Here is a 15,158-nt window from a genome sequence, read left to right on the forward strand (position 1 = left end):
TTATCAAATGATTTCAGCCCGAGGTCATCTGAGGGTCATAAACACTTTACAATCCTTTTCCTCGCAGTTGTCACGTCATCTTTAGAAGGCAGGTGATGTGTTTGAGCTCCAGAAGAGAACTCAAACTTTGTGCATTGGGTCTTTCTTCGGGTCGCCTCGCATCAAACCGGGATGAAAACAGGCCGCTTTGTGACGTGACCTGCAGGAGATTTCAAACTTCCACTAATGCGAAAGATTCGGGGAAAACAAAGGAAATGAAGAGACTTCCTCTTGTTGTGTTTCCATCTATCCTTTCTGTCTTTATCCAAGAACAATATTTTGCATTTTAAATAGTGAATCATACAGCAACGGGACAAAAACAACAGGAAAGATAAACATACAAACATCCTCAAAAACATCTTGCGCTTGTACAACGAGACATAAAAACAAGGAAAAAACAAGGAAGAACACTTAACGAATCCTAAACGGCTGAGCATCGATTTTTGCAGAAAGCTTCGAGTTCCCAGGACGAGCTGATTGCTCGCCCGCCGTCTGATGACGTACGATGGAAATGAGAGGGAGGGGGTGTTCTGGAAAACTTATTTGCAATTCCCACCCGCACGGGATGTTAATTGAAAGATATCCCAGGCGTCCCGGCTCTCAGTGGTCGAGTGTTGGTTCGTCAGAAAACAAAAACACAGACGGAGACGAAACAGTTTCACAGTTCTCATGTAATCCCTCCGCCCTGACCTTTTTGCTCGCACGCTCGCTACAACCGAAGCATCAAACATTACAGGCCCTCCGTTTTTTTTTTTGTTTAGTTTTGTTTGTGACGAGCTTTTGGTGTGAAAAAAAAAAAAAAAAAGTACGTACAATCTTTGTATTAAAAAATAAAATAATAATAAAAATAATGAGCAGCAAATGTGTCCCATGACAAAGAGCTCAACTAAAATCTTAAAGACCTTACACTAACTCAACTAAGACTGGAGCTTAAAAGTAGAAAATCTGTACAAATAGCAATTACACATCTTAAAAAAAAAAAAAAAAAAGAATAAAATATTCACTGAAAAATAATTCGAAGGAATATTTCTGTGAGGCAAAGCTGAAAAGTGTGAAAAACTTGTGTGTGTGTGTGTGGCCGAGGCCTTCGCCGCCGAAGTGGAAATGGCTGCCCTGTCGCAACCTCGCAGTCCTCACGAGTTCCCGGTGCAATCAATACTTTCTGGGTGTCTCACGCCGCAATTTACTCTAAAGAGACGATCGTCTGGGTCAGAGTCGCTGGAAACGCGCACGTACGTACGCAGCGAGACGTCCCGGCTGAGCTCGCCCACACACAAAGTGCAACAGAGTGCCAGTAGAACAGCGATTGGAACAGTGCTTCTCGGGGAGGGAGGGGGGGGGGGGGGGGGGGGGGCATAATTTATTTGGTCAGTGCGTGCTTCACCACATCCACGAGTCAGTCACATCTACATTCCAAGGTGCTATCGTCTCCTGTCCAGTCCTTTAAAAAAAAAAAAATAAATCCTTGCTGGGATCGTCCTTCCTTCCTTGCTTCCCAAGGATCGCCGCGTCTTCCTCCGTTCCACGCCGCTTCCAGCAAGCCGGCGTTGCAGGTCAACAGTGTCAAGTTCCTCCGCTTGCCTTTTTTCTTTTTTTTTTCTTTTCTTTTTTTTTTTGGAAACACAAAATTACCTACGCCCCGGAGTCGGGCATCGGGCCGATCAGCTGACGTCTGGCTGACAAGCCTGCGCGGCCAGAAGGAGGAGGCGCACTTTGCCTCGCAGGAAGTTGACGTGGACTTGGAGGAGCTCTGATGCGGAGGACACTTGCCACGTTCCCTCGAGCCCCGCTGCGCTCGACGGCGGGACGTAATCCTGGAAGAGGAGACAAGGCAACGTGTTGAGGCTGCACACAGACCGCCCATTCATCTTGCACTCGTCGATCCGGCATTTCAAAGGCTGTGTGTGTGTGTGTGTGTCGCAAATGGACAAACTCTAAGAACCATGTTGTGCAGCGGTTTGCGTGCCCACGGGCTTCACCCTGACAGAATGTCCCATGACCCACCAGAGCGGTATTATCACATTTCAACAAACCCAAGCTGAAGGAGGACCGTTGTATCTTAGAAAGTCGACATACTGTACTGTACCCTGATCAGCTGTAAAATCGTGAGGCCCATAAATTTGGCGTCCCTTATCAAATTAAGACGTCTTTGTGCGGCACATACCAACAGTTCAGGAGATTCTGGAGGATTCGGATCGCTCCTTCACCCTTTATATCAACAACTGCTTTGCTGTGTGGCTAAGTGTATTGAACCTGCGCCTTGTTGTACTCAGTCTGCAGCGATGTTGGCACTTTAAACCTGGATGGATGGATTGAGACAAATATGCTATTGACAAATGTCTTTTACCGTGACGATATTGTGACCGGCAGATCTCATAGCCTGTGGTGATTTGTCTGTGTCTGATCATTTGAATGATTATTCGTTAAGGTAAATCACACTAGGCAGGAAATACTGGACCGGAACCTGATGTTTAACGTACATAGTGTTATTAACCCAATTACATAAACAAACTGACAATTCATGACACAGATCCAAACACCAAATTTGCACTACGACTGGGTTCATGCGGTGTCTAGTTTTGAATTAGAGTCTTCGTTTGTGTTGCCATGAATCTTTTTTTTTTTTTATTCCATGACAATATTTGCAAATATTATTGTGAAAAATGTATAATATTTTTCTAGACCATGTCTTAAAATAAATAAATGGATAAATTATGTGTTAATTAATGCTTCAGGTGTCGACTCTATTCAGTTGCCCAGCCACATAAAGAACAATTTAATCTTGAGTGTGTTTTTTGACCGTCTATACTGGAACATTACTGATCTCTGGTCTCATTGTGGTGTTGTCGGCTTTTATAATTGTTGTTGTTTGGTTTTTTTACCTTGATTTCTAAAGATGCAAAGGTTTTCCAGCCTGCAGATCGTATGTTTGATGCTACTAGCCCACAGTTAGATATTGTTCAACTCTACAAAATAATAATCTAAATTAAAACCTCGCAGGATAGTATTATTTGTATGCACTCAAAGGAATATGTAAATTAGTCAAATAAAAAGTTAATGAGAGTACAGTGAAAGAAGTAAACATTGTAAACAGTGGCGTACAAGAACAAATATAATTATAATACGTCTCTTGTATAGCAATGAGATTTTTGAGAAACTATATGAAGTTTAAGTTTCAGCATTTGAGCAAAATTATCAGTGAGAGCATCTATCAACTGAAGAAGCAAAATAGGACACTAATTAGCAAGCAAATGCTTATATGGAATGATTGCGTAGAAATGAACTGCAGCAGATTACGACAAGGCTCCATAGACTGATTGAACTTGAATAGCAATAATTTAGAAAATCTGGAGAATCCTTGCAGAAGATAATTCTGGAAATATCCTTAGAATAACTTTGATCACGTGCATTCATAGCATATTTGATTCATTTGTTGAAAATCAAATCTTGAGCTCAACATATTCCTCATTCCAAATTCATAATTATTGCTGGAAATCGCCTATGTGACACCACCGAAGCTACTCAGATGAGGGACTTTACCGCTTGTTTTCAGCGCACAGTTCAAAAGCCAGCAGCTATATGACATGATATGAGGGCGCATTAGTGCACATTGCATGGGTGACTTGCATAACTCCTTTCACGCTTTGGAGGCTTTCTTACTCCAGTAGGTAAATATCAAACCACAACCTGAACATAATCCTTCATCATGAATCTATAAAACGAGTTCCAAATATAACAGCCACATAATGTGACCAAATGCAAAATTGAGGTCATCGGCCTTTTCGCTCATGCGGTCCTAAAATATTACCCTTGAAATTGAGATGATCAGCTGAACCATACTTGAGTTATTTGTCACGGGCCGTAGCTCACCTGAAAGTTGAGGCTCTGCAGCACGGCGCCGACGTTGGGCAGGTTTCTGATGGTGTTGTCTATGTGGCCGTGCAGCGCCGTATTGGTGACCGACGTCCGCAGCGAGCCGAGCGCCTGCTGCAAGAGCCACAAGCCGGTCTGCACTTCCTGAGCTTGATCCTGTGCCTTCGCGAGTCGAAGAAAACGAGAGTCGGAGTTCAATATTGTTGTTTATGGAATTAATTAACCATTACAGGCAAGAGTTAATTCGTTGGATCCTATTTTTTTTTCCAAAGTGGTCCCTTACATTTTTCTTCTCCCAGACATCCAAGTCGACTGTGGTTTGGGGAACGGTGACCTCCTCCGTCAGGCCGCATCCTTCTCTGCATGACTTCTGAGGGGGCAGGAGAGGGGTGAGTCTTTATGGCGCTTCATCTCACCCGACTGATAAACACTCCGCTGCCGGGTGAGCTCAACGTCTAGACGCTAGCTTTCACCTCCCAACCCCTTGCATGCATACATTTTGCCCCTCACCATAGCGCTTTCGGCGTCTCGTGCCTCCTTTATGAAATGGTTCAGGACCCTCAGGTCACAGATTGGCTTCAGCGGGGACAGCAGGCCTGGCCGGGTCCACTCCAGTACTATCAACAGCAAGGCAAGCAGTCCTGGAACAAGCAAGAGACACGCAAGTTAGAGTCGAGCAGCAAAGTGAAATTCACTCACGATCTCTCTGCGTCATGTTTGTCAGCCAGTTAAGACTTTGCTATGAAACATGTTTTGTTGTCGTGTTGTTTTAAGATTCTGACTGTGTTTTGTTTGTGTCTGATTGCTGCTCCCTCATGTGTTTCACCTTTGCCTGAGTGTGCGATTGTTTTCACCGGGTGTCTCAATCTGGGTCCTGTGTGTTTGGACTTTCCAGCATCTTGTCATAATCTCTCAACGATGATGCCATTTTGCTTTTTATTTTTTTATTAAAATTTTTCTCCCCTGAGCCAGACGCAACTTGCCTTAAAGATACTACGAGGTTGATGTGACAATCATTCATACAGAATAGAATAGAAAAGAATAGAATCTTTGCTTTGCCACTTGTTGATGGTGTGTGTGTGTGTGTCTGCCAGCAATCATCTTCACTGTCAAGTTTCTTGAATTGGAGGTCAGAGGAATGACCTGCGGTGTTTCTCAGAGCAACACCTATCACAAAAACTCTGTAACCTTACTGTGCTAAATGTCAGAAGACTTTAAAAAAAAAGATAGCGTACGTTGAACATAACCCAAACAAAATGATCCGAGAAACATAATAGGTACCCAAATTAGACACTTCAGTCCAAGAGAGAATGAATGTCAACAGATCAGGTTCAGAGCAGCAAATTAAACCTATACCTTTAATGCCACTTTCTATTTGTGTCTGAACAACACAGGATAATAAAAAGTAGCATCATCATAACGTTGTAGATCTCCTGATTTCTTCTCCAATATCATCTCATAGCAAGGTAAACATTTAAATGCTCTAAAATCACCTACGAGAAAGCAGTCACAGCCAACAAGTCAAAAGTTGAAAAAACTTGATTTTTTTCATACATTCATTCATACATTGCAAATTTCACAATCTTCATCGCTGCCATTGAAACATACTTGTAGCCACATCTAGGCCGTACAAAAACTGAACGCTGTGTTGAATATACCTCGATTAGAATCTAATCTCAAACCTATCAACACTGCTGAATGCTGTCTTTTGTTAAACATGTACCCTCCACGCAGCACGCTCCTGTGCAGACGTCAGTTGTTGTATTTCAACCGTATCGATGCTTAAAAACTGCATCACATGACCGATCCGTGCATCTTACATATGGTCTGCCACAAGTTCTATGGCCAATGGCATCTGACTTTTATTGCGCACTTTATTTCACATCATCCAAACTAAATTCACACTGCTGCCGTCCTATGACCTGTCGAGATGTGTCTCAGTTACACAGCACATTTAGAGTTTCTAGGAATGCCCGAGCCTTGCCCGCAGTGCTGTGAACTGCTCCAGGACCAGTTTAGTTGAATTTAAACCACCGTCACGCTTCCATCAGAAAGACTTTCTTTTATTTAGACGTGAAAGATTTGCAGAAACGAGCATTGCATGCCAGCAGATCGTCTCACGGTTGTGTCGTATCAAAAAAGAAGAAGCAAGGACAGCAGCATGATTCAGCATCTCAACTCAATGATCTTCGTTGAAGAAACTCAATTACATTTTGCAATAATAGCTTCACAGTTTAGGCAGCTTTTTTGCTTCGTTCACTTTTACTGCAATATTTCTGACAGTGCACGAATGGCCTTGTTGAACCTTTCATCAAATATCACAATATCTTACAGGGAGAAAGAGAATACTACAAACATTTTTTTTTTTTTTTCCTGAGTGTGACAGAACTTTCTAATGTCCAATGTCCATGTGCACAGCACATTCTGAACTCTCTGAATTTGGCAACCCGGGTGATTTTACTCTTGTAGGTCATGTGGGCATACAGCCTTGTTCCTGCATGCGACATGCTGAATGCACTCTTTCACCGCAGGCCTGGATGTGTGACGCAAACGGGTGATAGAAAAATACTGACGGTCGTCTCTGGCAGCCACAGGGCACCCACAGGTTAGATTAAGTTCTTAGGCGATAATTTGCACAAATTGAGACGGCGCTGCTCGTTTTGATGACCGTGGTTGAAAGAGAATATTAAGTAAAAACACTGGTGCGTCAGTAGTGGTACAGATCAATAATCAGGTCCATCGTGGCATGTAGGACCTGTCTGGATCTGTACAGGCACGCGTCAAGCGTATCACCAACATGTATTTATGTAGGTAACAGTGCTGCTGCGTGCACACTCACGGAAGGTGCTTGTAATCGCTGTGGACTTGCAAGCTCAGGAAATCCCAAACGCACGTATACATCTGTCGGCCGTGCAAGCGGTGATTATGCACATGCATTTCAAAAGATTCATTCAGCATCCTATTATAAGCACAAGCCATAAGCATGGGAGCACAAAGCATTTCAGAGCCTAAATCCGACTTCGCTGAGGCCGCTTTCATCCTGCTGGCTTAAACGAGTGGCTGCTCTACTTTACTGAGACAGTGGTAAAATACTCCCGAGGGATTTCCACATGAGTTTAAAACTTTTGAATCTTTGTGCATGTCGTCCATGTTCAAACCCTTACGAGTCATATGTCATAACACATGCCAGCACATTTTCAAAGATAAAGTGACGTCCGCACTGACAAAGTAATGACCTCTTTTCCATGTGCTCTGACATTTGTTAACCGAGTGTGTGTGACTCAGCTTGAGGATTACTGGCGACCTCTTCACCTCGACCATCGCCTACGTGAGAATGCATCAATCTGAAGCGTTTACGCATGCACTCTCTCGCTCTCTCTCTCTCTCTCTCTCTCTCTCTACTTTCTCACCAGCGTGGTGGAATTTGCGGCCCAGGATCACGGCCAAACGAAAGATTAACAGCTTTTGTCCGGCGGCCAAAAAAAACCCCTCAAAAAACAGCACCGCTATTTTAAGTTGGAATCAAGTGGTAGCGCTTTGGACAGTGGCGAGCGTCACTCCAGGTATGTGGCGGGTACTTTGGAGAGGTGTCTGTCTGCTCACATGCGATGAAACCTTTCGACGTGGGCTATTTTAATGAGCACGTGCTCACGTCTCTTGATTTTATCAAGCGGGCTGGCGTGAAAGTGGCGGCTGACAAAGGGGGCATCCTATTTAAAGCACGTATCGCCGGTTCGTTCTCAAATGCTTTGTGCAAAACTCCTACTCTATTTTGGAACAGGTCTTCCACGTGACAAAGTGCAGAGTTGTAAAAAGTGGCTATCAGATGACAAGGTTGTGACATAATTTCCTCTTCTGCCCTGCTGGAATCCCCCGTAGCGGTCAGTCTTCAATGAACTTCTGATCTGTTCTGCTGACATAAGTGTGTGACAATGGGGCTCAACCTGCAGATTCAACGCTGCATGCCTTTAGCTGCCCAGTAAGCTGAGTCACGCTTGGGAAATACACTCAAGATGGACTTTACCACTGAAGGAGAAAACGGAAACAAACTGCTTTTCACTACTCAGCATCTCCATCTGAAAGACTAAAAGGAAACTAAACTTCCTTTACTGGAGGGAAGGAAAATCAAACCAAAACTCTAGTTTTTAGCACCTGACTTCAAACATTTAGTACCATTGTATTGTATCTGCTTTGATAAAAGTTTTGATAATTGTCGTCCAATACCAAATGTCAATGGTTTGATCCCCAGCTTTGTCCAAACAAGTGTTCAGGTGTCCTTGAGCAGGACACAGAACTGTCAAGCCGTTAAACTTATAAATGCATATACAAGTGAAGTTCATCCATCATTGACTTTGTATTGTACTATCGTGGAACAAAATACTGTTGCATGTAAGTTTGCTTAGTGTGTTCCACACAACAAGACCTTGACTCAGTTCCACTTTAAACACTATTGCCTTCTGGGAACAACACCCACTCATCTGTCCATTTTCCAGAGCCAAATATTGAAGTTTGGTTTACCGGAAACCGAAGCTCATCCAAAGTGATGCGGGGTGAACTGACTAGCACATTCTCCAGAGCTCGTCAGTCCATGCCAGTGCCAGTGCCAACACACAGAGAGACAGGCTGGGGAAATCTCATACAGGCATCAGGAGAACATGCAAACCTCTGTGCTTTATCAAACTGGATTAATGGTCACTGGCACCAGCAAAAACAACCCACAAGACATTAAACGTTCTTATTTGTTTGCTCAACTTACATTTATCAATCAGCGAATTTAGGTTTGTGGAGAATTTTATTTTAATATGCAAGTTAATATGCTGCTAAAATATAACATCAGTTACGTACAAATGAAAAAACGTGTTGATGATAATGTGTCTTGCTGAATTATATTTAGTCTATAATCTTCAGACTAGTCAACAAATCCCGTTGTAGTGCACCTCAAGCAATGAAATGTCCATTATTCTTTTAGGTTAAATGGGTGTAATGGGTGCGTTGTAAAGAGGGCACCCAAAATATTCTCCTTCCGCTGCACGCTGTCTGAAGCCGGCAATGACTGAGAGGATTCTAGTTTTGCAGCACCGCAAGAAGTGAAATCACACAATCTATTCCCATGAACTGCTGTAAAAGAATACAGTCACGGAGCACTCACAAACCAAAGATCGCTTTTACGCAAACATGCATTGATATTCACAGCAAGTCAGACCCCCCTCCCGGGGAGGCATGGTTTACAACCTGAGTTATTGGGTCATAGGGGATGTAAATACTAAGTATATGCACGAGACATCATCAGCGTGGTGATCGTATTTTCATAAAAGCAGCGAGCAGATAAAGATGCCAAAGCGCGCAGTCGAGAAAAAAAAAAGGCGCACCGAGTGAAACGCACACAAAACAAGGGCAAACAAACGGCACGTGTCGCTCTTACCTCTACTCGTTTTCTGCAACATTCGCGAACAGGTGCAGCATCTTTTAAAAACATGGTGAAAAAAGAAAAAAAAAAAAACTACAACAACAAAATTTACGCACGGCTCACGTTAAAGGGACCGGCCAGGCGCAACAAGTCCACCATGTAACCAGAGCGCGCTGCGATCCGAGCGGCACGCGGCTCCGTGTAAAATAAGGTCTGCGCTTGCCTGCCTGCCTGCCTGCCTGCGGGAGCAGTCGCCTACCACACTTTGCATCACTGCTGTGCTTTGGCAAAAGCTTTTTATTTGCCTCCCCTAAGGATACGGAGATAAAGACCGCAAGGGCGAGGACGCGCCTTTTCTCACGCGCCACGGCGAGCGATTAAACATCAACCAGTCATGCAGCCCCCCCGGTGCGCAAAGCGTGGAAAATCGACTAAAGCCGGTGTAGAGAGAGAGAGAAAAAAAATAATGAAGGCATGCTCGTAACTCACTGGGGAACTCCATAGTGTTATCCGCAGAGCCCCTCACAGGGTCCTCGCGGTTTGGCCCATAGGTCCGTCTATTGCCCATTAATTGGAAACGAAGCTCTTTTGTGGATCTCTTGTGCACTTATCCGGTAGGTGTTTCTAAAAACTCATGCCGTTTGATTTTTTTTATTGATGACTATGAAAATAAAGTTGCATTGTTTCTATGATGTCAATACAAACGACGCCTCCCTTTAAGGCAATTGCTTTCTTTCATTGTTAAGAAGATAATGGGCTATATCCCCATGTTTAGAAAAACATTTGGCCATAAAAAGTAAATAGTGTCTCCAAAAAGGACACACGGAGACTTCTGATTCATTGTTATGAGGCTTTTCAGAAACGACGATTAGAGTATTTTAATAATAAAAAGATTTTTTTAACACTTAAGATATAAAATGAGAAATCTGTGAAGATTATTATTATTATTAACATTTGTGACTTTGTACATGATGTGATCTATGAGTTATCACTGATCACATGTCTAGAACTTAAATGAGGATCGCAACCTACACAATATTGACAACATTCAGTTTTTGATTTCCAGATGGAATCGAATCAATACTGATGAGTAAGCATGTGTTGAGTTGCAGCAGTGTGCTCTCTGCCATTGCCTCTCAACAGGCATCACAGTAAGGGGAGCACTGACTGGCAGAACTCTAAAGGTCTCCCTCTCTGACTTGCATCACGCTCACAGGTTGAACTCTGACCTTCCTTCTGGCTGTCCTCATCCAGGCCCATGTGCCTTTAGAGGCAAGCAAACAATTCTGAGTTTACTGATCAGTGTGTAAAATGACCCTAATTCAACAATGCAGGTGAAATGTTTCTCACAAGCATCTGGCTGTACTTCGCTTCTAAAAGCTTCAAACTCATTAATATTCTCTGACCACTGCTCTGTTCTAATCCCACCTAAGATTATGAATGGGATTTAAATCCCCGGATTGAGATTGCCACTCAAAGACACATTCCAGAGCCCAGCTTTAGTCCACTTCTCCGAGGGGTCAGTGTCTTTCTCCATGGGTGCAGCGCTCACCAACCTTCAAACGAGAGCATCACGTCTTCCTCATGCCCCTCGAGATCTTAATTTTAATCTTCATGCCCATTTTAATACTCTGATAGTTCACAAAGATCCAAGATCACATGGTTGGACTCAACAGTTTTATCTGCAGCCAACCCTCCTCACTGCAGTATGGATCCACCTTTCAGTTTGAATGGAGTGTTTATTTTGTCACCAAAGATTTGGCCTTTTTCCCATGAGACCACGTGTTTTAACAGTGTTATCATTCCCTAACCCTTAATTGGACAAATGACCATATTTGGAAAGGCCCACATTTACCCTTGTTTCTTTCAAACTCACAGCGATGAATGCAGTAGAGAATAAGTTGTTAAAATACTGATATGTGGGCTTGTGGCGTTGTGGTATTTCTGAAGATTATACAACATGTCTCAGTTCGGGAATGTCTGAGACTTCACAAAGGTGGACATATTCTTGATTGTGCTGGGTTTATAGAATCCATCATAGTTCTGAAACGTGCCTGAGCATGGGAAGGTGTCGGGTTTCCAGATTCTGCCAGAAGTCACAAAATGTGTGAGTGTCAATTTTCTAGAATTCTCCATATTTCCCCCAATATGTCAGCATTCTAGATTATGTCAGATTTTGAGAATGTGTCAAAGGTTGAAGCATCCTAGACAACACCATGCACTGGAAATTTTTTAATTAGTATTTCTATAATAGGTCAAACAACATAATGGTTTCCTGGTGTACCAACAATATTTGTGGTTCATTTTATGATTCAAACTATACTTTTCCTACTTATATCATTTTCAATTTGACTTTATATCCCACCTGGTAACATAAACCTGGAAGCACAAAAGTGTGTGGCGCTGTCATTTATCAGGAAAAAAAACCCATATTTTAATAGCATGAGATAAAAATTTGTTATAATAATTTGTTATTTTTTTGGCCACAACAATCCATTTTTCCCCGTCATTCTTAAAAAAAATGTCTCCCGTCCACACTATTGCATCGCTGCAGGAAATAGCTGTGTCCACATGACACCATGAAAACTACTCAAAATGATGTGGTACACATGCCGGGCCTATAGGTGGTGCTGCAATGCTGCCACAGAAACACACCAACAATAGAGAAATCGACAAATCCAACATATTGCCTTCTTATTAAAGCAAAATGTCTCGTTTTCTTCAGAAGTGGCAAATTCATACCGACTCGCATCAGTTTGTTAGCAGACGCTGACAATTAAAAAAAAAGGTTTGCACGCTTCAATCAGACGTCTCACACTTTTATACAGTATCAAATTGGTTTCATGTCACTAGTAGAATTGGCTTTTCATTCATTTTTTTTTTTTTTATATGACAATGATAAAACTGTTACTAAATAAGACGCCACTGCCACTAACTTGAACACTAATAGAATAGCTAAGAGTTTCATCATCACAACAAAAGCATCTGCTACAGGATGATTTAAAGGAAATGGCTCATGTACAGTATGAGACACCATTTACAGCAGCATTGTTGAAATAGTTTCCTTTCTATATCGCTTCCTTGTGAATGTAACCGAGTATAAACAAGCAGGCCTTAGACAAACATGGGAGCCAAGACGGGATGCATAGCCATAGTGTACATCACTGAGGTCATTAAAAGTAAGTTTGTAAAGTCTGATAACACAATCAAGCCGATCTGGATATTTTTGAAGAAAATAATTAATAAAAATGTTATACTGCAGGTCAGCCGCACGCATCAAACAGGAGCATTTATAGCTCATGTCCTCACCCTGACCTCCGTCAGCCCCTTTGGAGCCCGGGAAAAGGAAATATATTGAAATTTCCTGGAAGGTCCCCACTGTGTGTCACAGAGGACAGTATGGGGGGTGGTGGTGGTGGTGGTGGTGGTGGTGGTGCGGGTGTCTTCCAGGGGTTATGAGGAACTGCTCCATCAGACAGGAAGTAACGGCATGTTTGCATGTGTTTTATCAGGGGGGCCAATGTTGAGTGGCACACATCGCCATACTCATCCAAATATTTGGAGAACCCCTGACTGTTTCAACACTGCGTCTCTAATTCCTGACACTTGTGTGCATACAAGTGCAGAAGTGCACTGGCGGGGTGAAAACATGCAATCAAATTGCCTGAGTTTTCCAAAAAAAAAAAAAGGCCAATCATTGACTGTCGATAATAAACGTGACGGTGGTCGTATCTTCCCGACGCGACACGGTAATTAACGTGTAATAAACGTGAAGCGAGTGGCTGGGATTTGATCTCGCCTCTTTCACTTTATCTGAGTCAGCTTTAGAGCACCCTGGTCATCGCACTAAAGACAATGTTGACAACTTTGTCGCACTGTTTGCTCAAAGGGCTGTTTGCTTATGTCTGAGCCAACATGAGAGAGAGAGAGGAGTGGTACGTGCTGCGAGCCATGCTTCATGACCACAGCAGTGGCTTGGGGGTGGGAGGTGAGGGGTGGGTGGAGAATGCGGGGGCAGGGGTGTCCAGTCACACTGACTCCTGGTCTGGAGTGGGACAGACTTATTGAATTTAGGATGGATTAAAGGTGAGGTGAAGTCGGGGAGGAGGGAGGGGAGATGAACCAAGGTGCACTTTACCTAAGCTTTGTTTTATACATTAAACTAATCTCGAAACGCTTATGCTATATAGGGAGCAGTGAAAGTGCATAGTTATGCGAGTGTGTGTGTGTGTGATTCACTTTCTCATCCAGGTTTTGGGCCCGCCGCCAGCGAGGTCTACTCCTCTGGCGCGACACAAGACAGGAAGCTGACATAGAAGAATGGGGGGACTGACCGAGAGGGACACCGGAGCCAAGGCAGGAGCCACCGACGAGGTCGGAAGTTATTGTTCCAGCACGGAGGTATCCACAGCAGTGACAAGCTCATAGTCTAGTGGAACTTGTTGTGATCCAGAGGCACTGGAGAGCGTCACAATGCCAGAACGTCTTCAGGGAAGTCTCACAATGCTTTCATGACGTTCGATATGTAACCGTGGAAACACCCTGCAGAAAAACCACAATATGGTTTTGAACAGGTGCCATACGTTTCCCCCTCTGGCCTTGATGCTGATTCTGATTGTTAAATCTTGGCTGTTTGTTTTATTCATTAAGCTATTGATTTGTAATCACAACAAACATTTTGGATTTGTGAAAGTGCTTTTCTGGCATTTCCCAGCAGCATTTCAGGGGCGAGGTGGTCTGAATTAGTTGATTGTTTTTGCTTAATCAGATCACTTCTGGGAATCAATCACGTTTTACTGTCATATTCTGAACTCTGTGACCTGTGTGGAATCTAATCGGAGTATAAAGCCAGCAAACATGTACTAAGTTGCTCTGGTCATGTGGAGACTTGAATTGAACTTTTTGGACTAAATGTAAAACGTTTTGTGTGATGGAATATTGGCACCTGCGCATCACCGTGAACACACCTTCCCCACTGTGAAACACGGTGGTGGCAGCATCATGCTGTCAGGTTGCTTTTCTCCAGGAGGGACCGAGAGGCCGTTCAGAGTTGATAGGAAGATGGATGGAGACAAACACAAAGGCAATCTTGGAGGAAAACCTGTTTCGGGGCTGCAGAAGACTTCAGACCTCGGTTGGAGGTTCACCTTCCAGCGGGAAAACGAGCCTAAACATACAGCGAGAGCAACAATGGAAAAGTGTCACTCAAAACATATACATGTGTTACTATGGACAAGTAAAAATCCAGACCTTAATCCAGTTGAACAGATGTGCTGCCTGCATGACTGCCTGTGCTTGAGCTGTTTTGCAAAGAGGAAAGGGCAGACAATGTCAGTCTCTCGATGTACAAAGTAGTGACTCAAGAGGGAGAAAAAAAAATATATTGATGGTTTTAATGTGACAAAATGTGAAAAATTTCCAGACAGAGGTAATAATGAATAAAGTAAAGATTGATGGCACCAGCTCAGACGGAGAATCCATCCTAATACCAACACTTGCGTCGTCAAGTAGGTACTAGTGCGGTGCCCTTTTGGTGACGGGGCAAGTGACCATTAACAGTAATAGCATGTGGTCGAGCATCAGCGCTTGATAAAGATTCATTGGAGCAAATACTATCAACACGCAGCGCTGCAGATACAGTCAGAGGACAAACGTTCAAGGAGCAAGAAGACGGGATCAATGGAGTTCAGAGGAATCTGAATCTCAATTACAATAAAGTGGTTTTTATTGTAATGAAACTTCTGTTTCCTTTCGGATGGTGGTGGTGCAGCTGCGCGGATGCGAACTGCCATTCAACCCAAATGAAGAGAAGAAGGGAAACAATCATCAGGGACGGAAA

The 15,158-nt window shown here is 43.3% G+C and overlaps 1 protein-coding gene across 1 annotated transcript; it reads right to left on the reverse strand.

Annotated features, from left to right (window-relative positions):
* Positions 1-1,700: 1,700 nt before the first annotated feature.
* On the reverse strand, positions 1,701-9,887 carry epoa (erythropoietin a; the record flags this gene model as incomplete). Its single annotated transcript, XM_080518831.1, has 5 exons — positions 1,701-1,853; positions 3,910-4,074; positions 4,196-4,282; positions 4,423-4,553; positions 9,809-9,887. 5 exons carry the CDS (start codon positions 9,885-9,887, stop codon positions 1,701-1,703), a joined length of 615 nt encoding a protein of 204 aa, XP_080374957.1.
* Positions 9,888-15,158: the final 5,271 nt, after the last annotated feature.

This window comes from Blennius ocellaris (genome assembly GCF_963422515.1).
Source record: "Blennius ocellaris genome assembly, chromosome: 23".
NCBI classification, from domain to species: Eukaryota; Metazoa; Chordata; class Actinopteri; order Blenniiformes; family Blenniidae; genus Blennius; species Blennius ocellaris.